The following is a 27,076-nucleotide window of genomic DNA, read 5'->3' on the forward strand; positions in this document are numbered from 1 at the left end:
CCTTTCCTGACACAGTCCCCTTCCAACCGGCCCAGGCGGGGCCTCCTCGCCAGGCCCCGTGGGCAGGGGACGCTCTGTACCGAGGCCTCTCCTGGGTGGGAAGGGGAGGGAGTGGCCCACCCCCTTCCCGTTCTAGGAGGAAGGTGGGAGCAAGGGGCTGGCAGTGCCCGGCACTTACTTCCTCTTCCTCCTCTGCCCTCTCAGACCAAAGGTGTTTACGAGAAGGTGGGGGAGGCCACCGAGACGGCGCTCACCACCCTGGTGGAGAAGATGAATGTATTCAACACTGACGTGAGAAGCCTCTCAAAGGTGGAGAGGGCCAATGCCTGCAACTCGGTGAGCCTGGGCGCTCCCTCCCATGGGGCCCTTCTTCGTCCCGGGTCACACAGGCTAGGACCCAGGGAACCTTGGGGGGCAGAGGCCGCCAGTCCAGCTGGGCAGGGCTCTGTGCCCCATGCCAGGACCCTAGCCAGTACGGGCAGCCGGCCTCAGCTGTTCTTGGCCAGGCCGACTTTGCTAGGCCCTCCTGCCCCTGGACCGATGCACCCTCGCCGCCGTCTCGCTGCAGTCCCCCTCGATGATAATGCCTCCTGATGTGTCCCTGGCTGGACGGAAGGCATCGGGCACAGGCCATGGCCACCCATCGTGGTGCTTCCCTTGTCCGGATGAACAAACCCCACTCTGTTCCTCTCTAAGACTTTGCTATTAATGTTTCTTCAACGTGTATATTGCACTCCTCTTGCATATTTTGTTCTCCACATCGCTCATTCTTTTGTTTTCTTTTGGATATACAAGATGCTCGTTGCAGCTGCTTTTTTTTTTTTTTTTTAAGATTTTATTTATTTATTTGACAGACAGAGATCACAAGGAGGCAGAGAGGCAGAGAGAGGAGGAGGAAGCAGGCTCCCTGCTGAGCAGAGAACCTGATGCGGGGCTTGATCCTGGGATCATGACCTGAGCTGAAGGCAGAGGCTTTAACCCACTAGCCACCCAGGCACCCCTAGTTGCTGCTTTACTTAATAAGACAAGAATAATGAAAACAAATAAATATCTCTCATTAGAGAGTGTGTAAGAAATTTACAAATGCTAATATAAACATCACCTTATCTCTTATTCATTGTTACTTTTACACTTGTTTTCTCTTGATGTCTCTATGATGCACTGGGTGGAAAAGGGCTCGCGTTTGATTTTGTGGCATATTTGTTACTATGTGCCAGGCACTGGGTCTCTATTGTCCAATAGCAAGCATGTCCCTAGGGGCCCACATGTAGTTATTGCGATTTAAATTAATTAAGACGAGATAAAAGTAAAAACTCACCTCTTGGGCTGCACCAGCCACATTTTTCCATGCTGAGGAACTGGGCTCAGTGGCACCCTATTGGATGGTTCTGATTACAGAACATTCCCATCACCACCGAAGTTCTAGATGGTGCCATGCTGGGCCATCCTGTTTTCGTTGTGCTTTAAACTGGACACCGTAAGAAAGCCACAGCACCGGTCTTGAAGCTCTCTCCGTTTGTGCCATAGGTACCAGACGGAGCTCCAGTCTGAGACTCGGCTTGTGGTCTGCTCTGACCTCCAGATCCTTTTTGACTGTGTTCTACAGGGTCTGGGACTCTGCCCTTCTGTGATGCAGCAGCATTCTTATCCCACCCGTCTCATGTCTGGCCTCTCCCTGTCCGTCTCCTCTCTCCCAGGTGATCCGCCAGCTAATGAAGAAGGAATTCACCCTGGAGTTCTCCCGGGACAGGAAGTCCATGTCTGTCTACTGCTCCCCAGCCAAATCCCGGGCTGCCGTGGGCAACAAGATGTTTGTTAAGGTCAGAAATCAGAAACCTTCTTCCCAGTCCTGGAGCCCTCTCCTATCCCTGCCCTCCATCACTGTGCCCTGGAAGAAAGGGGTCCCTGAAACCTCGCCTGGTCTCCTAGGGTGCCCCTGAGGGGGTCATTGACCGCTGTAACTACGTGCGAGTTGGCACCACCCGGGTGCCCATGACAGGGCCGGTGAAGGACAAGATCATGTCCGTGATCAAGGAGTGGGGCACTGGCCGGGACACGCTGCGCTGCCTGGCCCTGGCTACCCGAGACAGCCCCCCAAAGCGAGAAGAGATGATCCTGGATGACTCTGCCAGGTTCATGGAATATGAGGTGAGTGGACGGAAGCCCCGCTTGCCCCAGAGTCATCTGCCTCCCCTGGCTCTGCCCACAGTGTGTCCTGCTGCGCCACGGACCCTAGAGTCACAGGGAAGAACCTAGAATCTGGAAGGACCATAGGAACCATCTAGTGAGTCCAGGGCTGCTCTGCCGGTGGCCGTGAACCTGTCCCAGATGAGGCGAGGCACTTGCCTCCAGACCAGAGACCCATGTGGTCCCGGGACGTCCTCAGTTCTGCCCCATGTTTCCCTGATAAGATATTCCCAATGCAAGAGCGGGGCTAGACCTGCACTCTGGTACCTGGGCCTTACCTTGCTGCAGACTGACTCTCTGAAGGGCACCCGAGTCCATTCTTTCGTTTTCTTGTCGGGACCCAGTGGCCCGGCAGGTAGCCTGGATTTGCTTAGGCCTGTAGACCCAGCGAGTGGCCCCTCCAAAAGCAGAAGCCACTGCCCTAACTCCCGGTTCTAGCTCTTTCCTTGAAATATCCACGGGCGGCCACCTCTGCTGGGCCAGGCAGTGCCACATCCCCAGGCACACACATGAGCAAGGTACATCTCCCGCCCCTGGGCTTACGAGGCCCCACTGAGATTTGCACGCCCGGCCCCAGCTCCCATCATCCCTCCGGCCCCCCGGCTTCCTCCCTGGCTCCTTTCCCGAGTCCCTTCCTGACCCTGTTGCTCTCTGGCGTCTCCCCAGACGGACCTGACGTTCGTCGGCGTGGTGGGCATGCTGGACCCACCCCGCAAGGAGGTCACAGGATCTATTCAGCTGTGCCGGGACGCCGGAATCCGAGTCATCATGATCACTGGGGACAACAAGGGCACGGCCATTGCCATCTGCCGGCGCATCGGCATCTTCGGGGAGAACGAAGAGGTGACGGACCGAGCCTACACCGGCCGGGAGTTCGACGACCTGCCCCTGGCCGAGCAGCGGGAGGCCTGCCGCCGTGCCTGCTGCTTTGCCCGCGTGGAGCCGTCCCACAAGTCGAAGATCGTGGAGTTTCTGCAGTCCTACGATGAGATCACGGCCATGGTGAGCGGACGGCGGGGCTGTACAGCTGGGGGCACGTTGGGGGGCGCCTTGGGGACCTGAGCAGCAAGAGGGAGGTTCAGCCCACCAGGAAGGGCCATGTGCAAGGGCCCGCGTCCCACCTTCTCGCTCTGCCCTCAGACAGGTGACGGAGTCAACGACGCGCCGGCGCTGAAGAAGGCCGAGATCGGCATCGCCATGGGATCGGGCACCGCCGTGGCCAAGACGGCGTCCGAGATGGTGCTGGCCGACGACAACTTCTCCACCATCGTGGCTGCGGTGGAGGAGGGCCGCGCCATCTACAACAACATGAAGCAGTTCATCCGCTATCTCATTTCCTCCAACGTGGGCGAGGTGGTCTGGTGAGTGGCCAGGGCGGGAGGCTGGGCCTGGGGGCCGGTGGGGGCGGTGACCCCCATGGGTCAGGAGGCAGGACAGACGCGTGACCGCCTCCTTCCGGCAGCATCTTCCTGACGGCCGCCCTGGGGCTGCCCGAGGCCCTGATCCCTGTGCAGCTGCTGTGGGTGAACTTGGTGACTGACGGGCTCCCGGCCACAGCCCTGGGCTTCAACCCGCCGGACCTGGACATCATGGACCGGCCTCCCCGGAGCCCCAAGGAGCCCCTCATCAGTGGCTGGCTCTTCTTCCGCTACATGGCGATTGGGGGTGAGCAGGATGGATGGAGGACCCCCTAGTCCTTCCCAACCCTTGGGACCAACCCCCAGGGTGGCACACCCACTTCCCTAGCATGGCCGCCCCAGTGGACCCTCTTCCCCAGTGAGCCGTTGGTGGCCGGGAGCCCTCTGGACGCCTCCCGCCTCCCCAGCCGTGACCCCAACCCTCATCTTCTGTCTACCGCAGGCTATGTGGGTGCAGCCACTGTGGGAGCGGCCGCCTGGTGGTTCCTGTATGCAGATGACGGGCCTCACGTCACCTACAACCAGCTGGTAGGGGGGACAGAGCAGGGAGGAGGGTGGGGAGCAGGAGGGAGGTGTGGAGGCGCCTGTGGGATCCCAGCTCCTCACCCCGCCCCCTGCAGACTCACTTCATGCAGTGCAACGAGGAAAACCCTGACTTCGAGGGCCTGGACTGTGAGGTCTTTGAGGCCCCCGAGCCCATGACCATGGCCCTGTCCGTGCTGGTTACCATCGAGATGTGCAACGCTCTCAACAGGTGAGGGCCGCACGCCCACCCCTGCTGCCTTCCAGAGGCCGCTGTACCCTCCCACTTCCTCTCTGTGCTCACTCCTGCTTTCTGCTGTCCCCCACGCCGGGCTCCACTCGGTCTCCCCTTCACAGCCTGTCTGAGAACCAGTCCCTCCTGCGGATGCCCCCCTGGGTGAACATCTGGCTGGTGGGCTCCATCTGCCTCTCCATGTCCCTCCACTTCCTCATCCTCTACGTCGACCCTCTGCCGGTGAGCCCTCTGGGGCCGGGACCCGCCATTCTGTGCCCCTCGGGGAGCCGCTCTGGGCTGGGGTGCAGACAGAGGGAGGAGGGAGTCAGGCTGGGGTGGCCTGGGGCTCCTGCCTGGCCCCTCCTGAGAGGGTCACCGGTCCTCACCACCTCCACCCACCATCCCAGATGATCTTCAAGCTCCGGGCTCTGGACCTCACCCAGTGGCTCATGGTCCTGAAGATCTCATTTCCAGTCATTGGGCTCGATGAGCTCCTCAAGTTCATTGCTCGGAACTACCTGGAGGGTAAGCCACAGCCCTCCTCCGAGCCCTGTTTGGCCCCTGGTCCCCCCATAAGCCCTCCCTCTGCGCTGCGAAGGCGCCCGCCCCCCCTTCCTTTTCAGTGGGGTGCCCTGGCCCCGAGAGGATCAGCGCCCCTTCCCTGAGCCCCCATGCCTCTGAGCCTGGGCAGGCGCCCGCGGCCTCCTCAGCCCTCTTGGCCCTCCACGGCTGCCTCCACCCTTCGTAACCTGTCCTCTCTCTGTCCTCTCTGGCCATAGGATAACCCGTTTCCCCTTCCTCCATCTCTTTGAACCGTGTCACAGGTATCACCCTCTTCCCGCCCCAGCTGCTGTGCCCGCCCCCACGCACACCCCTCTCCCCCTCGGTGGCACCCGAGGTCACTAGCGCTCGCTGTTCCGCCGACCCCCCAGGTCCCCCCACCGCTGCCGCTGCCAAGGCCAAGCTTCCTGGCGGGGCGGGCCGCTGTCCGGACGCTGCGGGTCCGCTCGGCGGCCGCGGGGCTGCGCTGCGCTGCGCTGGGCGCTGGGCTGTCCGCTGCGGGGGCTGCAGGGCTGGGGAGGAGTGGGGCCGGGACACAGGTGAGTCTGGGGCGGGGGCGGGGGGGCCTGCACTGACCCTCCGGGGAGTGTGCGGGCGCGGAGGGGCCGGAGGGCCCGGGAGGGACTGTTCCCCTCCCCTCCTGCCCCCCGGCCTCACTCTTCCCTTTCTCCTTCCAGATCCCGAAGACGAAAGAAGGAAGTAACCGGTCCTTCTGCCCCCTTCCCCGCCCCATAGTGACGCATCTGCAGCCAGAGCCGCGGCACAGACTCCCAGTCCCCTCCACTCCCCGATGTTTTTCTGTTTATAAACACGAGGGTCCCTCTCCCTCCTCCACGCCCTCCCCAGCCCATCTTCCCTTCTGCTCTGGAAAAACCTCCCCTCCCCGACCCCATGGGGCTTGCAGGGACAAGGCGACGGATTGAGCTGAGCTGCTTATTTATTGAAAATAAATGACAGAAAAGTCTGGTCTTGCCTCCGTGCACATCTCGGGGCCTGGGTCAGGCCCCCGGGGACAAGCGTCTTAGTGTCATGCAGTCCGGAAAGCGGCGGCCTGTCCCAGCGCCCGCATGTGGAGGGACGGACTGCCCCGGGCTGGAGGCGCCCGGCCACCACCCGCAGCAGCTCGGCTGTGCCTCAGGGAAGGGCCGGCGCCGTAAGAGGCACAGCCATTAGTCTGGCTCGGGGGACAGCGGCAGGAGGGTTGGGACCCAAGAGGCAGCATGGCAGCCAGAAAGCCGCAGGGCAAAGTCTACACCTTTGGTTCCTGGAGGGGCTGGGACCCCCAGCCAGGTGTCGTCCTTGGGAGCAGAAGGCTGGCCACCCTGGGAGGAGCAGCCGGGGAGGCAGGACAGTGGTGGCCCCGTCCTCTTAACCCCAGGCTTGGAGGGGACAAAGACTCTATCCTGAGACAGCCCCCCCCCCCCCGCCCCCGCCAAAGCCCAGGCTCCTTGTTTCCGGGGCAGGGAAAGGCAGTCTCCCCAAGGGGGGTGGCTCCCGGCCCCTCAGGGGTCCTTCACGTCCCTGACGTCCCTGAGGGGCGCCTCCCCCAGGATACTGCGCACTTGCTCCAGACTTTCTGCCTGGCGGATCTGCTCCAGGCGCACCTGTGGGGTCCGGTGAGGGAGGAAGAGGCCCTTGGTGGGACAACGAAGCCCCCACCCCCACCCGCCAGCCCTGCCGAGGGCAAGGGCCTGGGACCAGCCTCCCCGGGGGCCCCCCTTCCCCAGCTCACAGTGAACCAGGATTCAAGGGAAGAAACGGGTCCAGGGTGGGCAGGGGCAGGCAGGGGCTGACCCAACCAGCTGAAGGCCAGGCTCGGGGCCGAGGGCTCCACACGTCCCCCAGAGATGGGCTTGTGGGGTCCCGAAATGCGTCTGAGCAGCAGCCCAGGGGAAGGAGGGTGCCAGCCTCGGGAGGTGGACGAGGACCCCTGACTGGGGGCTGTCCTCGTGGGGCCGCGGCTGAGCCGCCCGGATCCCGGCTGCCAGGGGGGAGGGGACACGCCGTACCTGCAGGGCCTGAGACAGCCGTACAAAGTCCCGCTGGACCTGTTCGCTGGTCTCCAGCTCTGCCTGCAGCCGCAGCACCTTTGCCCTCTGTTCCGAGAGCAGGTCTGTGAGCTGAGCCTGGGGAACAAGACGCAGGGCTGGGGCCTCGCGCCGCACGGGAGGGTGTGCGGCTGGGGACACGCCACGTCTGCGCGGGGGAGCTCCTTCCGCACCACCCCGACTCGGACCTCCTGGGAGCCTGGGCTTCCTGCCACCAGGCGTCACGGGGGCAGCAAGGGCAGGAGGGCGGAGAGGCGCCGCTGTCGGGGCCTCCGGCCCCAGAGTCCAGCCTCACCTTGCTCTGCTCCTGCTGGACCCGCTCCATCTCCGTCCTCAGGCTGCACAGGGAGGCTGGAAGTCAGGGGCCAGCTGTCAGGCCCACGGCCGCCCTCCTTCCTGAGCCCCCACAGCCGGGCTCCAGCCCTGTACTCACCCTCTAACACCTCTGCGTGGAAAGGAGAAGAAAGAGAGGTCAGGGCTCCTCCTTCCTATACCAGCTCCCTGCTCCGGGCGCCCCAGCGGTGCCCCCCCCCAGGGGGAGGTCAGCCTCCCCGGGAGCAAGGCCAGAGGTGGCTCTGCTCCCCGACCCTCACCTGTCTCCTCCCGCTGCACCCTCAGCTGCCCCTCCAGGCTGGCCCTGGCCGCCGTCTCCTCCTCCAGTGCCTCCCGCAGGGTCACGATTTCGATCCGGAGGCGCTCGGCCTCGTGCTCCCGGGCCTGCTGCTGGGCCCGTGCCTCCTGCCGCGTGTGACGCACCAGCTGCTGCAGCTCCTGGAGGGGAGGCCGGTCACTGCCGGGGGGTGGGCAGGAGGCCACAGGGGCCGCCGTCCCGGGGTGGGGGTGGGAGGTTGGGCGGACACGTGAAAGGGAAGCCACCGAAGTGCCCGGCATGAGGAGTGGAGGCGGTGCACAGAGACAGCAGTGAAGTGTTGCCGGCAGCCACGCCACCGGGCCTGGAGGACCCCTGAGCACAGCGCCGAGGGAGGCCGCCCCCCTGCATGCCCAGGGCAGGACGCCCCTGTGTAAAGCTCAAACAACCCAAGCTAGCTCTCCGCTGTCGAGGCAGGTGTGTCTGTGCAATAAAAAAGACACCAAAATCGAGCAAGGGAACGACAAAGGTCAGGACGGCAGCCTGTCAGGGAGCACGTGGAGCGCGCATCGGGGGCGGCCACCACGGCTCTCGGGGGCGGGCAAGGGGCCTGGGGTCTGGTCTTCGTGCTTCTAATGAGCTCAGTCAACAAACGCCACACCCAGATCCCTGCCAACAGCTCCTTATAAACCAAGCTGACGATCAGTTCAATTTTGCGGATCGCTCGAAGTCGCCGCTTCCTCCGCGTCGCGCATGCTGCGGACTCCCGCTCTCTGCACGCCCAGGCCGGGAGGGCGCTGTGCTCCTGTTCTTTCAGACGAGGATCGAGGGAGCTGGCCAAGGGGATGCAGCGACACAGCCGCCCGGGTCTGCTGCAAGGTCCCCTGGCCTTGCTGCGTGTGGAGGGAGAGGGCCAGCGGGGCGGCCACCACGCTCTCAGCACCCACCCGCCCCTTACCGGCACCAAGCTGGGCAGCGACTCCTCGGGGCCCTCCTCCTGCTCCAGACCCCGGGGAGCTGAAGACGGCAGCTGCTCGGCCCGCAGCCCCTGGTTTTCCTCAGTCAGCCGCTTCACCTCGTGGCGCAGGCACTTGTGTGACGTGGCCAGCTCTGCCTGTGGACGGACATTCAGCAGAAGGCGATGAGGGGGACAGGGCGTCACCAGTGCCCTGAACCCTCCTCCCGACGGCGCTGATGGCCAGCAAGCCCACACCCTCGGCTGCGGAGAAAGAAAGAAGCACCTTATTAAGTGCCTTTGACCCCTGGGCTCTTTTTCTTCTTTTTTTAAGAAGTCTCAGTGCCCAGTGTGGGGCTCGAACGTGACACCGAGATCAAGAGTCGCACGCTCCACCAGCTAGTCAGCCAGACGTCCCTGACCCCCAAGCTCTTTATACCCTCTGCTCAATGGCTCAGAGGTCACAAGGGGCAGGCCACCTTGAGCGTTCCATTGGGTCCATACGCTCTCAGTTACCAACTTTAAAAGCCTGGCGACGCGCAGAAGCACCCGGGTTCCTGGCCTCTTGACGAATCAGAAAACGAGCCAACATCGAGCTCGCAGTCCCGTGGGGGCTCCCATCACAGAGCTGAAGGGCAGCAGAGCCCCAGGCGGGCCTCCAGGCTTGCCACACTGCTCCCTCTGGTCTACTCCTGGCCCGACTGAATCATTTCCACTTCCCGGCTTGGGGAACACCTGAATTTGCAAGCCTCGCTTTTAAGCATCATGCATGACGCTGTGAGCAAGGTCCCACCACCTGGATTTCAAAGAGGCCAGGCCAGGGCTCCGACTTGTGGGCCCTGGACACCTTTTGTGCACCCGGCCTGACTCCAGGGCGCAGCAGGAGTGGCTGGGCTAGGGTGGGGCAGGACAGGTGCCTTGACTTCTCTGTGGGCCCCTCTCAGCCAGTTCCCATCGCATGCCTGTTCCTCGGGCCCCGGCCCCGAGCCCTCACCATCTGCAGCTGAACCCGCTCCTGGGCCTGGCTCACAGTCCCCTGCAGGGTCCGCAGCAGCTGCTCTGAGTTCTGGACCTGGGCCAGGAGCACTTGCATCTGTGGGTGGAAGGAGGTGAGGCTGAGGTCGGGGCCAGGAGGCAGGTGGCCGGCGGCCCCGCCGGGGACAGGAAAGGGGAGGGGGGGCGGGGGCGGCAGAGCGGGCCCCACCTGCTTGGCACAGTCCTCGTTGCTCCGTCTCAGACCCTCCTGCAGCTCATCCCGCTCCTGGCTGACTCTCTCCAGGTCCTTCTGCAGCTGCCGCCCCTGCCACAGATGCTGGCCTCAGTCTTGGCCTCCAAGTGGAGGCCTGCCTTCTGCACCTGGGGGGGGGGCCACCCTGCTTCTGTTGCCTGATCCCCGGTTCTAGCTCTAGGCGTGCACACAGTAGGGGCTCAGTGAGCCTGTCGGGGGAGGAAGAGAAGGCTGTGAGCGCCCCCGGCAGGCTGCTCCCCCACCTCTGCTCACCTCCGTTTGGAGCTGTTCCCACTGGGTGTCCGGGACAAGCTGGTAACCGGGAGGCGGCAGGTAGATGCCCTCGGGGACCAGGGTGCCCGTGGACACCAGAGAAGCTGTCTCTTCCTGCTCGGGGCTCAGGGCCTGGCGGCTGCGGGGCAGGGAGGTGCTGCCGGCCCCGCCGCCAAGGGAGAAGGAAGAGATGGAGGCACTGTCATCACAGTTGTGGGCGAAGGCTTCGGCCGCTGCACCCCCGTCTGCACTCAGGTCCTCGAGAGGCTCCAGCGGGGGCGACGGGTCCCGGGACCGGGGCAGCAACTCCGTGGAGCCGTGCAGGGAAGGGGGATGCCGGGGACGTCTCTAGGGGAAGGGGCAGGGAAGAGGCTGGGGGGCCAGGGTCCTGAGGCGCCCCCTCTCCCCACAGCCACCCCCTGGCCGGCCCCTCACTTGGATCTCTTGAATCAGCTCCTCTGCCCTGAGCAGTTTCGCCTTCAGCTCCTCTATCTCCTGCTCCATGGGCAGCACGATCTCCCGAAGCTTCTCCGAGTCCTCGTGGGCCTGCAGGAAGGGGGTCAGGCAGCAGCAGCCCCCCTCCCAACAGCTGGACCCCTCAGGTCTGTTCCAAGCCTCCTCTCTAAGCACATCAGCCCTTGTAATCCTCCCAAGAAGGTACTAGCCATCCCCATTTTGTAAATAAGAACGCAGAGGCTCTGAGCCTTGCCCAGGTTCCCCAGGAGGCAAAGGGGCCAGGGTCACAACGATCCGCCTGGGGCCCACTCACTCCTCATCCCTTTCTTCCCCAACATCCACTTTCACTTGTTTCTTTTATCACAGACGCTCACATTTGTAGTTGGACACATGCCCTAATTCTACAACTCCATCTACATTTCTCAGATCCCCTATAACTAAGCATGGCCATGTGACTAAATTCCAGCTAATGAGATGTTAATGCAAGCTTCCAGGACAACTCCTTAAAGGGAGAGGGTGTGCTTTACTCCTCTTCCTTTTTTGACTGTTAGAGTGTGGACATGATGGCTGGCACACTGGCAGCCACCTTGGACTATAAGGCAATAAGCTATCTATGGCAAAACAGTGCCAGAAGAGGAACCTGGGTTCCTAAGGACTTGTTGACCTGATTATCAGTCCCAAAATGTCTATCTGTGGACTTTAAAAAAAAAAACAACAACCAAACTTCTATCTTATTTAAGCTACTGTTGATTTGGGTTTTTAAATCTCATCCTAGTATGTCCTTTACTCCCCCCACTCCCACCTGCTGGCCATTTCTTTTTGGTCTGTTTTCAGATCTGGGACCCTGCTGAACCTGCAGAGCCAATCAATGGTCTCTGACCATCTCCACCTGGTTGTCACACAGGCCCCTCTATCCCAAGTACGGCCAAATCTGAACCATTCATAGCACCATTTCCCCTCCTGTGGGTGTTAGGTCACCCCCTCCGCTATCCAAGGCCACAACCTGCCAGTCTCCCATCTTCTTCTGATCCATGCTGTTTCTACCTCTTGAATCACTCAAAAACCCGTCTCAGGCAGGCTCAGTTTCTAGCCCTCCAGATCCCTATGTGAACAGCTGCAACAGGCCCAAACAAAACAAACTTCTCTGGTCCCATCTGAAGCCCGGAAAGACACACCGTGCAGGGGCCCATGCGTTGGGTGGCCAATGGCCGAACACAGGAGGCGGGCCAGAATCGAGCTGCCTGACTCCAGCCCTGCTGTCCTTCTGCTCACTGCACTGGGTTCCTGATCCCCAGGTCCCGATCCCTCACCCGCCATGGCCCTGCTCCCTAGGATCGCTGGGAATGCAAACAGCTGCCTCTGCTGAGAATGTGGGCTGCCAGCCTCCTTTCTTGGGCTATTTTGATCTTTGTCTTTCTACCCAAGGTCTTCTTCCAGAGCCCGTTTCGTCCTGCATGGATGCAGTAAGCACCTACCCTACCTCGCAGGGCTGCCGTTACGATCAAACGAGGCAATGATGTGAACTTGCTTTGAAAGACGGAGTTCGGCAAATCAGCCGCCTCCCATGGTCAAGGACACCAGTAAGGAAGGGGTGATAAGCCACAGACATTAAGAACAAGAATTTTAGGGACACCTGGGTGCTTTAGTGGGTTAAAGCCTCTGCCTTCGGCTCAGGTCATGATCCCAGGGTCCTGGGATCGAGCCCCACATCAGACTCTCTGCTCAGCAGGGAGCCTGCTTCCTCCTCCCTCTCTATCTGCCTGTGATCGCTGCCTGTCAAATAAATAAATAAATAAATGACTCATTAAAAAAAAAAAAAACAACAACAAGAATTTCAGAACCAGGCTGCCTTGATATGTAAATCCCTCCTCTGCTTTCTTCCGTGCATAACTTGGGGCGATTTCCTGAACTTCTCTGAACCTCGCCTTCCTCATCTGTGAAATGGGTCTAATGGGGAAAGACAGGAGAGACAGACTCTGTCCAGCAGTGCTCTCAGTGCCCAGAGCACGAGTGCTGTCCTCGGTGTCAGCTCCTCCCCTGCATCATCTCCTTCACTTTGTCCTCGGTGTCAGCTCCTCCCCTGCATCATCTCCTTCACTTTGGAGGCAAACAAACCCAGCCACCCTGCCGGCGAGTGGGAGAGCCAGGACTCTGCCAAGTACAAAGCTACTACGAGCTACACCTACAGTTTTTACTGGGTTCCCAGTATTTTTACCAGTGCCCCATGGTCCCCCACCCCGGCTGCCTCAACGTCTTTCCAAACCCCAACCTTTTCCATCTGCTTCTCCAAGGAGTCCAGGGGGTGAGCCCGGGACAGCAGCTGCTTCAGGCGCCCCAGCTCCCGCTCCTTCTCCTCACAGTCCTGCTGCTGCTGCTGCCGCTCCTGCTTCAGGGAAGTGATCTGGGCTTCGTAGCTGCTGATGGAGTCTGGAGAGGCGGGAAAGGGAGAGGAGAGGGAGGCTCAGGCATGCTGGCTCTACCCCCGGGTGACAAGTGGGGCTCGCTGTCATTGAGAACTGAATCAGACATGAACGCTGACATCAGAAGCCCCCATTCTGATGGGGAAGGCAGCTGTGGAAACAGTTACAATGCAGCAGGCCCCAAAGGACCATTCCTGGGGCTTCTGGGTCCCAGAAGAAGGAAATCTTTGCTCTGCCTGCCTGGCCATGAGGATGCCGCCAGGCCGTGGAGGTGACAAAGGACAGACAGGGTCATGGAGCAGAGGAAAAGGCTCAGAGCTGGGAAAGGGGACGGTGGGTGGGCGGCAGGCTGGGCACGCAGCAAGGCTGGAGTGAAGGTGCCCGAGGAGAGGTGCCAGATAGGGGGGACAGGGTGGCAGTGGACACCTCCCGAGGCCATGAATGCCACACCAAGCAGTTTGGAATTCATCCTACAGGCCAGTGGGAGGTGGAGGTGATGCTGGGTGGAACAGGGCCACTTTTTTCTTAAAAAAAATTTTTTTTTTCCGAGAGGGAGTGTGCATACACAAGTCAGGATGGGGGTGGAGAGGAAGAGAGAGAATCTTAAGCAGGCTCCATGTCCAGCACCGAGCACACTGTGGAGCCTGACGAAGGGTTCGATCTCACGACCCTGAGATCATGACCTCGTTGAAATCAAGAGTCAGACACTTAACTGACTGAGCACCCCAGGCTTAAAGATTTTTTTTAATTTTTATTTTAAGGGGTCTCTACACCCAATGTGGGGCTCAAACCCAACCCCGAGATCAAGAGTCACATGCTCCACCAACTGAGCCAGCCAAGAGCCCCAACAGTGTTTATTTGCAGTTATTTATTTTAACATGTACCAACATTAGAACTAAAGGTCTCTTTCCAGACTTCCTGGAAAGACTGCCTGCTTTCTAGCTCTGTGACCTTAGGCAAGTTATCTAACCTCTCTGGTCCTCAGAGCCTCCCGGCAAAATGGGAACAGATCCTGATTCCAACCTCATGGAGACTGTTATGAAGATTAAATACTCATAAATTGGGGCGCCTGACTGGTTCAGTCAGAAAAGCAGGCAACTCTTGATTTTGGGATTGTGAGTTTGAGTCCTATGTTGGGTATAGAGATGACTTAAATAAATACTCATAAAGTATTTAACTCAGAGCCTGGCACATAGTAAGTGTTCAATAAATATTAACTATTGGGGCACCTGGGTGGCAGAGTTGGTTGAGCTTTTGGCTTCAGCTGCAGGTCACGATCTCAAGGTCATGAGATCAAGCCCTGCATGGGGCTCTGTGCTCAACTCAGCCTGCTTGAGATTCTCCCTCTGCCCCTCCCCGCTCTCTCTCTCAAATAAAAATACATTAAAGTAAACATTAAAGTTTATTTACTGGGTTGCTCAGTCAGTTAAGCATCTGCCTTCAGTTTAGTTTATGGTTCCAGGGTTCTGGGATTGAGCCCTACATTGGGCTCCTTGCTCAGCGGGGAGCCTGCTTCTCCCTCTGTTTGTGCCTGCTCTCTCTCTGACAAATAAATAAAATTTAAAAAAAAAAATAAAATAAATGTATGAGTTTTCTTTTTTTAAAAAAGGTCTATTTTTTTTTTAAGGGAGGGGCAGAGGGAGAGAGGCAGAGAGAATCCTAAGTAGGCTCCACACCCAGTACAGTGCCCAGTGTGGGGTTTGATCTTATGACCCTGAGATCATGACCTGAGCTGAAATCGAGAGTCGGACACTTAACTGACTGAACCACCCACATGCTCCCCGCCCTCCAAATTGGATCTATTTAAAGAACAAATACTGAGGGGCGTCTGGGTGGCTCAGTGGTTAGGTGTCTGCCTTCGGTTCAGGTCATGATCCCAGGCTCTTGGGATCAAGCCCTGTGTCGGGCTCCCTGCTCAATGGGAAGCCTGCTTCTCCCTCTCCAGCTCACCCTGCCCCTGTGTTCCCTCTCTCCCTGTGTCTCTCTCTGTCAAAAAAATTAATCTTAAAAAAAAAAAAGAAAAAGAAAAGTTCACTCTGGAAGCCCATGTCAAGGCTAGACTACAGAGTCAGGCCTGTGAGAAGGCTGGGGCACAGTCCAGGAGAGCTGTCGCTTCCGCAGGGGACACAGAAGCACAGGGGTAGGACAGGACTGGAAGCTGTTTCAGAGACTCTGGCCTCTGACTGGAGAAAGGGGAAATCAGAGCAGGGGCTGGGGGCCTGGGGCGCGGGGAGCTGGTGCATCTCAAGGACAGAGAGTGGAAGGGAAGTCTGAACATGGACGGGGCAGTGCCAGTGCACAGGTGCTTGGGGAAGGCGGGAAACCAGAGGGTCAGACTCGCGGAGATGGAGGCTGGTTCCAGGAACTGAAAAGCTGTTCATCTTTCAGGCTTGATCGGTCATCAGTGAGGGACAAGAAATGACACGTGGCAAGGGAACAGGCAGAAGCTGGGAGCTAAACTTAGCTGGAACTCACAGAGCTGCTTCTAGCACGGGCAGCACCTCTATGCAAATCAGAAACGGGCACCCCTTTCTCTGGGCCCTGAGGCCTGCCCTGTGCTAGGCAACCCGGCTAACCTACCCTGCAGCCTATCAGTGGCCCCTGACCCCTTGCTTGCCACGCATTTCGCTCTTACGGGGCCGCGGGGGAGTCTGGGAAGACGCTCTCGGCCTCACCTTTCAGGATGGCCTGCAGCGAAGCCACCTCCTCTTGGCACTGCCGCTGCACCGCAGCCACGGCCTCGGCCTTCGTGCTCTCGCTCACCTCCGCCACAGCCTTCATGGTCTCCATTTCCGCCAGGGCGCCCGCCAGCTCCGCCCGCAGCCGGCCCAGCTCCTCTGACTCGGCCTCAAGCTTCGCCCCTTCCTGGGGCTGGGGGTCCAGGGCTGTGGGAGACGGGGATCAACCTCTTTTCCCATCGCCCCCGGGTCCCCGTACCCGAAACCATCAAATCCAGGAGTCCACAATCTAGTACTGCAGAGGCGATGCTCACACCTTCACCTGGCCCCGCCCCGCTCACCTGACCCCGCCTCCTTCTCGCCTCGCGCCGCCATGTGCTGCCTGGAGCCCCGCCTTCCCCGCCTTTTCCCAGACTAGACCCCGCCTTTCCAATGGTCCCGCCCCTTCCCTCGCTGGACCACCTCTCACCTGCCACTGGCCCTTCCCCTCAACCCCCGGACCACGCCCCCTCCTCCGCGGGCCGCTGGCCCCGCCCCCTCTCTCCAGACGGCATGGCCCCGCCCCTTTCTCCAGTCTCCCCTCACCATCCCCCTGCCCGCCGGCTCCGAGCTCGGCCCCGCCTCCGGCTCGGCCGCCCCCTGCGTGCATGGACGCGCCTTCACTTACCGGCCCCCGGCCGCCGTTGCCGGCCATCCTCGCCCGCGGCCGCCGGCACAGCTGCCGCCATCGCCTCCGCGCAAACGGCGGGTTCCAGCACTCCCTGGTGACGGTGCTCACCCCTTCCGGGTCCCCTCGGCTGTTTCCGGATCCGCTCGGCTGTTTCCGGATCGGCCCCTGGCTCGAGGCCCAGGCCGGAGCCGGCGACTGATTGCCGAGCCCGGACCGGAGATTTCCGAACCCGAGCGGGTCCGCGGGCCCAGGCCCCGCCCCGCCCCGCCCCGCCCCGCTCCGCCCCGCCCCGCCCCCCCCCCTTTCCTGCGGCGCGCTGGTTTGAAGGACAAGAAGTTCTTTCATCGGAGGCCTTCGGGCGGTTCCGCGTGACCTTGGAAGGTCTGCCCAGGTCGCACCTCCTCCGAGCCGCCTGCCGGCCTTAGCCTGAAGAAGGGCGAAGCTCTCGCGGTCTCCTCGGCGCACGGCAGCCAGCTCCTGCGCGGTCCCCGCAGCCCGGCGCTCGGCCCGGGCCCGCCAGCTCCTGCGCCCCGGGGGAGCGTCCCTCGGGCCAGGGCTGCGTCGGCCCCGCTCTCCGGGGCGCAGGAGCCCCGCGCCGTCCGCCGGAGACACCGGACACTTCGGCGTCCCCAGCCCCGCCTGGATACCCCGCCGGCCGGAGTGTGCTGCGAATCCCCCCGCGCCGTCCCCGGGCCTCCCAAACCCTCCTCCGCTCGCCGGCCCACTGCCCTAAATCGAGGTCTCGCTCTCCGCGAGCCGGCCGACAGGCGACCCGACGTCTTGCTTTGGAGGGGGCCGGGCGGCCCAGACTCAAGCCCAGAATCTTGATTCCCATTCCCCGGACCCGTTCCGACCACTGTGAAGTCCATGCAGCAGCCTTTAAGTCCTGCAAGCTCTAGCTCCGACGGACCGGATATTCCGGAAGGTGTCCGTCTTTCTTCCTTTCTTTTTTTTAATTTTATTTATTTATTTGACAGACAGAGATCACAAGTAGGCAGAGAGGCAGGCAGAGAGAGAGAGAGAGAGAGAGGAGGAAGCAGGCTCCGTGCTGAGCAGGGAGCCCCATGCGGGACTCGATCCCAGGACCCTGAGATCATGACCCGAGCTAAAGGCAGAGGCTTAACCCACTGAGCCACCCAGGTGCCCCGGTGTCCGTCTTTCTTTAACACAATCTCTCTTGCCTGAGCCTCCACAACACCTCCTTAGTGCTCCCCTGGGGCGCCTTTTGGCTCCTTTGATTAATTCTCAAAGCAACTAGAGTGATCTTTGCACAAACATGTGTCAGCTTAAAAATCTTCCAGTTCAATCCAGTTTTGAAAATGGGCAAAGGACAGGAATAGACAATTCACTGATGTCACAGACAGCAAATATGCCCACAAAAAGATGTTCGCCATCCTCAGCCATTAGGGAAATGCAAATTAAAACCACAAGGAGATACCATTACAGACCTACCCGGATGGCTAAAATTTAAAAAGAATGATGATACCAAATGCTGGTTGGTATATGGAAAAACTGGACTTCTCTTATATTCCTGATGGTAAATGTAAATGTTATAGTCACTCTGGAACAGAATATGATAGTTTCTAGGGTTCCTGGTGGCTCAGTTGGAAGAGCATGTAACTCTTGGTCCCAAGTTTGAGCCCCACGTTGGATATTTATTACTTAAATAAACTTTGCAAAAAAAAAAGTGTGACAGTTCCTAACAAAACTAAGCATGACCTTATTTGAACACACTAGGCTTTTCCCCACCTCCTCACTGAGGCCTTCCCTGACCATCCTGTTTCAAGTAGCTAGCTACCTCTATCACCTGTCCACTATTAGATGACTCCTTGCCATCTGAAATTGTTTATTGATTAACTTGTTTACCTGTCACCCTTTACCGTTCCAAGTTCCCAAAACTTGAGTCAAAGCTCCATGAGGTGTCCTAACCCCTGCTGTTTTCCCAGCACTAAGCACAGTGCCTGATTTAAATAAACAAACAAACAAACAAACAAACATTTGGTGAATAAAAGAATGAAGGAAGGAAGGAATACTTTCCTTACTGATCTCTCTGGCCTCCCTCTAATCTCCCCTCCACACTGCATCCATCAGGAGTTTTAGAAAATGCAAACCTGGCCAGATGAGGGGCCCTGGATGGCTCAGTCCGAGAAACAAGTGACTCTTAATCCCAGGATCCAGGTCATGAGTTCAAACCCTAGGATGGGTGTAGCGATCACTAAAACAAATAAATAAACTTAAAAAAAATCTGGCCAGGTTAACTCTTGCTTATAAACCCCAATCAGCTTACTACCCTCAGAAGCGGACTAAGATTAAGATTCTGTGTGTGTGAGGCAAAGTTTCTTGAGAAGAAGATGAAATGATGGGGCGCCTGGGTGGCTCAGTGGGTTAAAGCCTCTGCCTTTGGCTCAGGTCATGATCTCAGGGTCCTGGGATCGAGTCCCGCATCAGGCTCTCTGCTCAGTGGGAAGCCTGCTTCCTCCTCCCTCTCTCTGCCTGCCTCTCAGCCTACTTGTGATGTGTCTGTCAAATAAATAAATTAAATCTTTAAAAAATATATTTAAAAAAGATGAAATGATGACTATAAGGCTCCAGTCAGCTATTAGAGTTTATCCTGAGACCCTGGGAGACTTTGAAGGCTGTTGAGCAGGAGATGCACATGACTAATACCAAGGGAAGTTCTTTCTCTGTAGAGTGTAGGTAGAAAGCAAAAGGGACAGAAGACACCTCACAAAGAGGCTGTTGAAGGTTGGAAGGGAAGAGTCCAAAAAGAGGAGGAAGTGGATCCTAGAGATATTGAGGATGAAAATTGGACTAGCCTTGGTGACTGAGTGCATGTGCAGGAAGTGAAGCGAAGGTTTCCTTTGCTCTTCCTAATTTCCTTCCTTTTGCGGACCTTAAAAATAAAAGGTACTTTCCCGGCAATAACTGGGTTGATTTCAGAATAGCAATTCAGGATAAGCAAGCTACAGCAAAACTAGAGGCTGGCCCAACCAACAAGGGAGAGGAAATGTTATTTTAGGGAAAAGAAGGAGGAAGTTGGGAGTTGTTGTTTGGAAGAAAGTCCATTGGAGAAAAGCACTTCAGGGTGATGATGCTTTGTCATTGGCTGAGTTGCAGGGGGGATCACTTTCTTGCAGGCCATGCAACCACAGATGTACCTCTTTTCCTGCTGGGGCCTGTACTGGACAACTCTTTCTTAGGAGGGCTTTTCTGTTGGGTCTGTAACTGACCTCGCTTCCTAGATTTGGGGAAGTGGTTCAGCATGAGAGCTCCCCCTCCTGGCCTAGTCTCCCTTCATGAACTTTTCCACTTGAGCCAACAAATACTTCCTGAGCACCTACTAGATGCCGGAGAACAAGACAGGCAAGATCCCTGTTGTGGAAGAGCCAGCGAACATTCTGGGGGCAGGAAGCAGATGAGAGATCAACAAAGAAGCAAGCATGTTTGGGACTGGGCAATCAAAAGTACCAAGGGGGTCAGGAAAGGCCTCTCTGAGGAGGTCACGTTCGAATGGAGGCCTGAGGGATGAGAACCAGGGGAGCAAAGAGCCAAGGAGGGATCCAAGAGGAAGAGAAGCGAGCGCGAGGTTTTGTGTGGGGCGAGGGGCAGAGCCGTGGAGGGCTGAGGTGGGGACTGTAGTTCACGGCAGCCTCACTCAGGCTGCTGGGGGCCACGGTTTGCAGTGTTTATCTGAGGTACGGGAAAAGCCACCACAGCGTTCAGAGCTGGGGACTGATCTGCTCCAGTCAGAAAAGTGGCCCCAAGGCGGCCTAAAAGTTCAGGAAGAGGACTGGAGAGATTTTGTTGAAAGGCAAGCAGGGTCCTGCCGCCTCACCGTCTGCGTTCCCCAACGCCTCACTCTCCCCCTCCGAGCCGCCCCAACCCAACCAAAGGGAAGTGGGGGCCCTGCCAGCTGAGGGTCCCGTGGGGTTTGCCTCGAGCAAACAGGAAGCTGCCGCCCAGCGAGCCGGGCCTGGGAACGGGCAACGGAGTGAGCAGGTCTCCTGGGTCTCTGGACCCCTTTCCCTGAGTGACTGCGGAGTGGAAGATGGACACAACATCCACACAGGCCGAGAGAGAGAGAGAGAGCGAGCGAGAGGAGGAAGGAGGAGAGAGACTGCGCCCGGGAGGGCGGAAGCACAGATTTCCGAGTCCAGACCCCTGAGTTCTAGTGCTCATTAGACCACCAGCTCATTGTGTGAGCTCAGGCAACACCCTGACCTTTGGGGGGCCTCGATTTCCCCGCTTCCAAAGGCGTTCCTTCCATAACTGAGGCAGAGGCTTCCCAGAGACGTGGGACACGAAAGGGCACTGATCATCTCAGGACGGCTGAGCACACAGCCTGGCTTGTGCTCTCAGCCGCTGGCTGGGGCTGCCTCCCACTACCTGAAGGCCCACTGGGTGCAGCCACTCAATTCAACAAATATTTGTTGGGCGCCTGTGATGCCCCAAGAACCGTCCCAGAGCCATGATGTGTACAGCGTTGAGCACAACCAAGGCTCTGCCCCGAAGGGCTTCCATTCTCGTGGGAGTGGGAGGAACAGAAAGTGCACCAGCAGACACACAGCCAAGGTCATTTTCACACGGTGGTAAGCGTCCGGATGAAAATACAAGCGTGGCAGGGAGGAGACAAGCTTTGTGGGTCTGGAGGCGTGCATGGAGCAGGGGACTGAAGGTGTGACCACCCCTTCCTCCCTCAGGGGACTGCCCGCCCGCCCGCCCCCACAGGCACTCATGCTTCAGTGCCCCCCCAGGCCCCCGCCTGCCCCAGCATCCCCCGCGCGGCCAAGCTGGGTGCCCCGGGGAGTCTGGCCGCCATGCCACCTCCTCTCCTGCTCTTCTTCCTCCTCTTCCTTACCCCCGAGGGAGTCCGGCCCCAGAAAACACTGCTGGTGAATGCTAAAGGTATGTCCAGAAGGGACAGATGGAAGAGAGTTGGGGCTGGAAACGCGGGGCTGGCTGGGTGCCCTTGGCCCAGTCACCTGCCCTCTCTAGGCCTTCATTTTGTGATCTGTAAGACTCGGGGAGGGGCTGGGAGGACTCAGAGCTCCTCCACTCCCAGCTGGTGGAGTCCTTGGGTAATGACCTGGTGTGAGGAATCAAGAGGGTGAAGATTTCCTCTCTTCCCTCCCTCTCTCTCTCCTCAGAGGGAGGCAAAGCTGAGCTACCATGTCTCAACAGTCCCTCAGATGGTCCCCCTGAGCAGCAGGCCTGGCTTCAGGGGTCTAAGTCAGATCTGGGCCACGGGCCCCAAGACGTGGTCATCCACAAGGGGTCCCTGGGCGTCCAGCTGCTTGTCTTCAACGTCTCCGACCAGATGGGGGGCTTCTACCTGTGCCAGCTGGGGCCCCCTTCCGAGCAGGCCTGGCAGTCTGGCTGGACAGTCAGCGTGGCAGGCAGTGGTGAGGTCCGGGCTGGGGCGGGGGGGGGGGTGATGAGAAGAGGGAGGCCCGCCGTAGATGGGGGCGGGCTGTTGAAACCGGCTTTGTAGGGAGGGTGTGGAAGGGCCGAGGGACAGGCACGCAGCTGTTCGAGGGGGCTCCTCAGAGCTCCTGGGGCTTCATGACTTCAGCCCTGAGCCGCTCAGTGTTTCACTCTCCGGGTCTTCGTCTCTGTCTCTGCTTTTCTGCATCTCTGTATGTCTTCGCCTCTCCTGGATGTGTCCGTATCTGGTTCTGGGTCTTTTCCTAGGGGAGGTGTTCCGGTGGAATGCTTCGGCCTTAAATGACTCAGGCTGCGGCCTGGGGAACAGGTCCTCAGAGGGCCCCAAGCCCCCTTCTGGCTATCCCACAAGCTCCCAGCTGTACGTGTGGGCCCAAGACCACCCTGAGATCTGGGAGACCGACCCTGAATGTGCCCTGCCCAGGGACCATCTGAATCAGAGCCTCAAGCAAGGTAAGGTGCCGGGAGGATGCGAGGAAGTGGGGATTCCAGGGACGGGGGATGGTGACTGGGAACTGGAGGGTTTGTGGGGAGGAGACCCCAAGGCTGACACTTTCCTAGCCTTGGCTCTCCCTGCCCCAGACCTCACCGTGGCCCCTGGCTCCACATTCTGGCTGCCCTGTGAGGTGCCCCCTGCCTCCGTGGCCAGAGGCCCCATCTCCTGGACCCACGTGCGCCCCAAGAAGCATAACATCTCCTTGCTGAGCTTAAACCTGAGGGAGGACGCCCCAGGCAGAGAGATGTGGGTCCTGGGCACCCTCAGGGGAGGGGCTGTTCTGTTGCTGCCCCAGGCCACTGTTCGAGATGCTGGCATCTATCGTTGTTACCACGGCAACATGACCAAGGAGATGCAGCTGAAGGTCATTGCCCAGTCAGGTAGAGTTTCTCTCAATTGTGGGGCACCTGGGTGGGGGCTACTGGGAAGAACTGGGAGTCGGTCAACCTTGGCACCCCCAAACTGAGAGCTAGTACCAGACCCACCCCAAATCCCAGCTTCTCTACTGACCGCGGACTCCACCTCTGTTCTCCCTTGTTTCCACGTCACTACTTGTCTGGGTCTTTTCCTACCGCTGGTTGCTCCTTCCCATTCTCTAGGGTCTTCCTCCCTCCCCCACTTTTCACTGTTGGAGCTCGGAGGCATTGAGGCATCCCTTCAGCACTTTCTCTTGTCTTTGTCTACACTCTCTTTCTGTCTGACCTCCTTAGGCCACCATGCCATAGTGATTCAATTCCAGGCTCCATACACCTCACCCCGAGCCATTTCCTGTCCTCTGATGTCCCCGCTCAACATATACAAAACCAAAGGTGACATCTTCCCCAAGCGTAGTCTTTTGGGTGTCTCTGGGTATATGAAAGCCACTACCACCTGCCCACGGGCCGAAGCCAGGAACCTGGGGATCCTTCCTTTTCCTCAGCCATCTAGCCATCAGACTGGTCACAGTGTGCTGCTCCTTCTGTCTCCTTTAACTCAATCCTCCCATGCTACCCGAACGACAGTTCTCAAACTCAGCCTCGACTTTGACTCCACACTTCCTTTCAGGACATTGCTGCTTCCCACCTTTAATCTTGTGAACTTGACTCTGACCTTCACTTTGCACATGACTGTCCTCAACTGCAGCAGGAAGCTTACCATCACGCTCCCCTGAATCCCAACACAGAGTCTGACTATGGTCGTGGTTTGTTGCACAGATACGGCCCCAGGCCCCAGCTCAGGCTCTGGGGCGCAGTCCCTGACCTCAGAGGGAGGGAGGCCATTTCCCCTTGTAGCTTGTCATTTGGAGGATCTGTGTCTTGTCCATGTGTCCCAGACTTCTGGCCCTTTGAGGTCTTGAGGCTGGGAACCAGCACGCCAGCCTGGGGTCCCCGTCTCATAGCTGCTTCTCCCCAGCAGTACGGTCCTGGCTGCTGGATACGGGTGGCTGGAAGGTCCCTGTTGTGCCATTACTTTACCTGATCTTCTGCCTGGGTTCCCTGGTGAGCTTTCTTCGACTTCGAAGAGGTCAGTCACGCCCCCCAGCCCCTCTGCCCAACTTACCCATCTTCCCCAGCACAGCTCATACCCGCTACTCCAGCAACCACCTTTCTCTCATCCCATACCTCAAACCGACCCCCCAAACTTACCGGGCCCCTTGGACTTTGAAGTCCCCTCCCCTCCATTGACCCAAGGGACCTCCCCAGCGCCCCGCCAATCTTCACCCTGCCTCCTCTGATCACGCCCCTTAACTCTCACCAGCCCTAATACTCAGGAGGAAAAGAAAGCGAATGACCGATCCCACCAGAAGGTAATGACGCCGGCGCCCCCGCAGTCCCCCATCCCTGCACTTTTGCTCAATGCTCTGCACTTACTGTTTCCTTTGCTTTCCGTTGAAATACCGCCCAAGCTTCCAAGCCCAGCTCTAAAGCTTCCTTCCCTTGTGAGGACCTCTCGGGGGTGACCCCAGACCCCCCGGCAGGCTGCGCAAGAACAGAGGAGCTAAGCGCACAGGACTCCGTTTCAATCGAGGGCCAGGCCTCACAGGGCAACTCCCCTCTCCCGCCAGGTTCTTCAAAGTGACGCCTCCCCCGGGGGGCGGGGCCCACAATCAGTACGGGAACGTGCTCTCGCTTCCCACGCCCACCGCCGGCGCAGGTAGGAGGCGCCGCCGGGTCTCTCCGCCAGCTAGGGCCCCACCCCTTTTCTCGTCGCTCCAATCCCCGGAGCGCCCAGCCTCCCCGAGCTCGGAGCTCCGCCTTCAGAAAAAAAGAGCCCGCCCCTGGGACGCGGAGTCCCGCCCAGATTCGAGCCCCGCCCCTAGCGCCTGAGCCCGCCCCCAGAGCGCCGTGCCCCGCCCCCCGAGGGTCGCACCGCCCAGCCCGGAGACTGAGGCCACGCCCCCCAGGTGCAGATCCCGCCCTCTCCGCTCTGGGCGAGGGTCCGGGACCCAGAGTCCAGGGGCCCGTTGGAGCGGGTTTCCCGTGCCCTGCCCAGCCTCGCAGACCCTTAGTCGTGACCGCCCCCCTCGCTTCTCTCCCGCTCCGACGCTCCTCCGGCCAGGACGCGCCCTGAGGTGGGCTGCAGGCCTGGGAGCCGCCGTCCAGGCTTACGGAAGCCCGCGCAGCGACGTCCCGGAGGTTGGGGCGGCCGGGTCCCGGAGCCCACCGCCGGCAGGTGATGGATTGGGGGCGGGGGGCGGCGGCGTCCTCCCGGGAGGGATGTTGGAGCGGGCTGCGGCAGGGATTCCGGGCCGGGGCGGCGACTCGGTTCCCACTCCCGTCCGCGACCCCAGGCCCAGAAGAGGAGGAAGGGGAGGCCTACGAGGAGCCGGACAGCGAGGTGGGCTCCGAGTTCTACGAGAATGACTCCAACCGCGGGCAGGATCGACTCTCCCAGGGTAAGACCGCGACCCCCGCGGCTCCCCCGCTTGCTCCCCAGTGGACTGTGGGCCCTCGCTGGACACCCCCCTCTCTCTCTCCACCAGATGGCAGCGGCTATGAGAACCCTGAGGAGGGAGCCTTGGGTCCTGAGGATGCAGACTCCTTCTCCAGCGGTAAATCAGGGTTCTTGGGGGGGCCTCGGAGGCTTGGGAGGACGCAGACGGCTGTGGAGCCCCTAAGGCGCAAGAATGGTCCCCGGGGTTCACTTTTTTCCTGCAGCAGCCGAGTCTTACGAGAATGAGGATGAAGAGCTGGCCCAGCCAGTCACCAGGACGGCAGGCAAGTGTGAAGACAGTCCCATTAATGTGGGGGGGGGGTGTGGGGGGGGGTGTGTATTGGGGACCTGGAGGCCAGGAGAAATAACTTCCCTCTCTTCTCTAGATTTCCTGAGCCCCCATGGGTCAGCCTGGGACCCCAGCAGGGAAGCAACCTCTCTTGGTGAGAAATGCTAGGAACCATCCTGTCTTGGGCAGATTGGGTTGACCTGGCACTCAGCTCCGCCTCCGGGTTCAACCTCAACCTCAACTTTGACCTTGACTCTGGCTCCTGGTGTAATTCTGGCCTTGAATCGATTCCTAACACTAACCTCAACCCCGATCCTGATCCCAGTATTTACCCCACCCCTAACTATAAACATCAGCTCTGGTCCCAGTGCAATTCCTACTTGGATTTTGACCTCCACCTCACCCCAGCCCCATACAAACCGCAGCCTTGACCCAAGTTGTCTCTACAACCGCCTCAGGACTCTGACTTTGACCTCTGCAGGTTCTTCTTGACTGTGAACTTAATCTAACTCACATCTGACCAGACCCTTAACAAGGGTCCTGAATCTGACGGCGACCCTACTCTGTCCTTCCTAGTACAGCCTGGGTCAAGTCCTCCACCTTCCTCTGTACCTCAGATTCCCTCTGGGTCTTAGGCTGCATCTCCCTTCCTCAAGCCCAGCTTGGCTCTAGGCCTCCAACTCTCCTGCCCAAGCAGGCTCCCAGTCCTACGAGGATATGAGAGGAATCCTGTATACAACCCCCCAAGTCCGCTCCATTCGGGCCCAGCCTGGTCCCAATCATGAGGAAGGTGGGTGTTTCTGCTTCTGTCCCCTTTGTCCCCTGGCTCTCACCCCCCTCTCAGCCTCCTGCTGGCTCTAGTTGATTCCTGCTGTTCCTGGTCCTAATCAGATGCAGACTCCTATGAGAACATGGACATGGATAATCTCAGTGGGCCAGAACCAGCCTGGAGAGGAGGGGGTCATATGGGCACCTGGAGCACTAGATGAGTCCCTCCAGGTGAGCTGGGAACGGCCCTTTAAGGAAAGGGGAGAAAGGGAGAAGAGTAGGGGTGGGAGAGGGAAAGGGTTCCTAAGGCCGGGTGCTCCAGGCGCGGGCTTCTGGAACCTCCCCGTCACCATTTCTTCTCCATAGCCCGGGCCTCCTTAGGACCCAGAGATCCATACCTGATTCTGAAATCTGGGACCCTGAGCAAGTCATCTGCTGGAGCAGCGATGCCTCAGATGTGTGTATCTGTGTGTGTGTGTGTGTGTGTGTGTGCCAATGAAACTTTGGCTCCCCTTGCACTCCCCCAATAAACTCAATGACTTCTTCCGATCCTTTGATGTAACGCCCTTGTATGGGAGGGGAGGGAAGGGAGGATGCCTGTACCCCCAGGAGGATGCCTGTACCCGCATCCGCTTCTGGAATCCAGCAGAGGAGGGAGAGCTGCATCGTAGGTACAAAGGGGCCTTCTCCCTCCGGTGGCTGGACCTGTGCCCGTCTCCCTCACTTGTATATTCGCTCATTTTATCTTCATAAACAACCCTAGTTCAGAGCTAAGGAATGTGCCCACGGGTTGCCTCACTGGGGTCCGCACTCGAATTCTTGACAGTCTAATCCCAGAGCCTATGCTCCGTCTTGACACCCTCCCTTGTTGCAATTTTGTAGATGGGAAAATGAATGTCCGGCTGAGGGTCATGTCTGAGGCCACATG

The 27,076-nt window shown here is 59.2% G+C and overlaps 3 protein-coding genes across 12 annotated transcripts in view; 2 read left to right on the plus strand and 1 right to left on the minus strand.

Moving 5' to 3' along the window:
• The window catches only part of ATP2A1 (ATPase sarcoplasmic/endoplasmic reticulum Ca2+ transporting 1), a 14,853-nt gene extending 8,966 nt beyond the window's left edge, over positions 1-5,887 (plus strand). Inside the window, exons 12-23 of one of the 2 annotated variants that reach the window (XM_082714600.1) lie at positions 205-336; positions 1,698-1,820; positions 1,930-2,148; positions 2,854-3,189; positions 3,328-3,548; positions 3,650-3,852; positions 4,048-4,133; positions 4,226-4,359; positions 4,485-4,602; positions 4,770-4,887; positions 5,142-5,186; positions 5,601-5,887. In XM_082714600.1, the coding sequence (XP_082570726.1) occupies positions 205-336; positions 1,698-1,820; positions 1,930-2,148; positions 2,854-3,189; positions 3,328-3,548; positions 3,650-3,852; positions 4,048-4,133; positions 4,226-4,359; positions 4,485-4,602; positions 4,770-4,887; positions 5,142-5,146 (1,695 nt within the window). In that variant the 3' untranslated portion in view covers positions 5,147-5,186; positions 5,601-5,887. The remainder of the gene's footprint in view (positions 1-204; positions 337-1,697; positions 1,821-1,929; positions 2,149-2,853; positions 3,190-3,327; positions 3,549-3,649; positions 3,853-4,047; positions 4,134-4,225; positions 4,360-4,484; positions 4,603-4,769; positions 4,888-5,141; positions 5,187-5,600) is intronic. The other variant, XM_082714599.1, reaches the window with a different exon arrangement.
• On the minus strand, positions 5,843-16,500 carry RABEP2 (rabaptin, RAB GTPase binding effector protein 2). 4 transcript variants are annotated; one of them, XM_082714618.1, is made up of 13 exons: positions 16,238-16,465; positions 15,568-15,777; positions 12,742-12,899; positions 10,452-10,562; positions 10,017-10,364; positions 9,720-9,815; positions 9,510-9,608; positions 8,519-8,674; positions 7,565-7,742; positions 7,405-7,416; positions 7,267-7,322; positions 6,933-7,049; positions 5,843-6,527 (listed from the first exon to the last, which is right to left on the minus strand). In XM_082714618.1, exons 1-13 carry the CDS (start codon positions 16,296-16,298, stop codon positions 6,426-6,428), a joined length of 1,704 nt encoding a protein of 567 aa, XP_082570744.1. In that variant the 5' UTR covers positions 16,299-16,465; the 3' UTR covers positions 5,843-6,425. The 4 variants fall into 4 exon arrangements, 3 of the variants coding, with proteins under 3 accessions (XP_082570744.1, XP_082570745.1, XP_082570746.1); XR_014306483.1 differs by lacking the exon at positions 7,405-7,416 and having other exon boundaries at positions 7,559-8,043; XM_082714619.1 differs by lacking the exon at positions 7,405-7,416 and having other exon boundaries at positions 7,559-7,742; positions 16,238-16,500.
• A 2,980-nt stretch (positions 16,501-19,480) lies between these two features.
• Positions 19,481-26,697, plus strand: CD19 (CD19 molecule). 6 transcript variants are annotated; one of them, XM_082714617.1, is made up of 16 exons: positions 19,481-19,674; positions 20,941-21,145; positions 21,388-21,642; positions 21,932-22,135; positions 22,265-22,558; positions 23,574-23,681; positions 23,916-23,964; positions 24,223-24,311; positions 24,717-24,830; positions 24,949-25,053; positions 25,141-25,209; positions 25,316-25,375; positions 25,478-25,534; positions 26,078-26,170; positions 26,272-26,379; positions 26,515-26,697. In XM_082714617.1, exons 2-15 carry the CDS (start codon positions 21,058-21,060, stop codon positions 26,367-26,369), a joined length of 1,683 nt encoding a protein of 560 aa, XP_082570743.1. In that variant the 5' UTR covers positions 19,481-19,674; positions 20,941-21,057; the 3' UTR covers positions 26,370-26,379; positions 26,515-26,697. The 6 variants fall into 6 exon arrangements, 4 of the variants coding, with proteins under 4 accessions (XP_082570743.1, XP_082570741.1, XP_082570742.1 ...); XM_082714615.1 differs by having other exon boundaries at positions 19,525-19,674; positions 22,244-22,558; XM_082714616.1 differs by having other exon boundaries at positions 19,526-19,674; positions 23,571-23,681.
• The last annotated feature ends 379 nt before the right edge of the window (positions 26,698-27,076 follow it).

The sequence above is a fragment of the Mustela nivalis genome, assembly GCF_964662115.1.
Source record: "Mustela nivalis genome assembly, chromosome: 19".
Taxonomy (NCBI): Eukaryota; Metazoa; Chordata; class Mammalia; order Carnivora; family Mustelidae; genus Mustela; species Mustela nivalis.

Bases quoted from the DNA above. Each gene is read 5' to 3' on its own strand.
- RABEP2 (XM_082714618.1), bottom strand. From the start codon at position 16,298: ATGGCGGCAGCTGTGCCGGCGGCCGCGGGCGAGGATGGCCGGCAACGG. The intron at 15,778-16,237 runs GTAAGTGAAGGC...CGTCTCCCACAG, and splicing joins GCAACGGCGGCCGGGGGCCG to CCCTGGACCCCCAGCCCCAG. The intron at 7,743-8,518 runs GTAAGGGGCGGG...CCTCCCCTCCAG, and splicing joins CGCTGCCCAGCTTGGTGCCG to GAGCTGCAGCAGCTGGTGCG.
- CD19 (XM_082714614.1), top strand. From the start codon at position 21,058: ATGCCACCTCCTCTCCTGCTCTTCTTCCTCCTCTTCCTTACCCCCGAG. The intron at 22,136-22,243 runs GTAAGGTGCCGG...ACACTTTCCTAG, and splicing joins GAATCAGAGCCTCAAGCAAG to CCTTGGCTCTCCCTGCCCCA. The intron at 25,210-25,315 runs GTAAATCAGGGT...TTTTTCCTGCAG, and splicing joins TGCAGACTCCTTCTCCAGCG to CAGCCGAGTCTTACGAGAAT.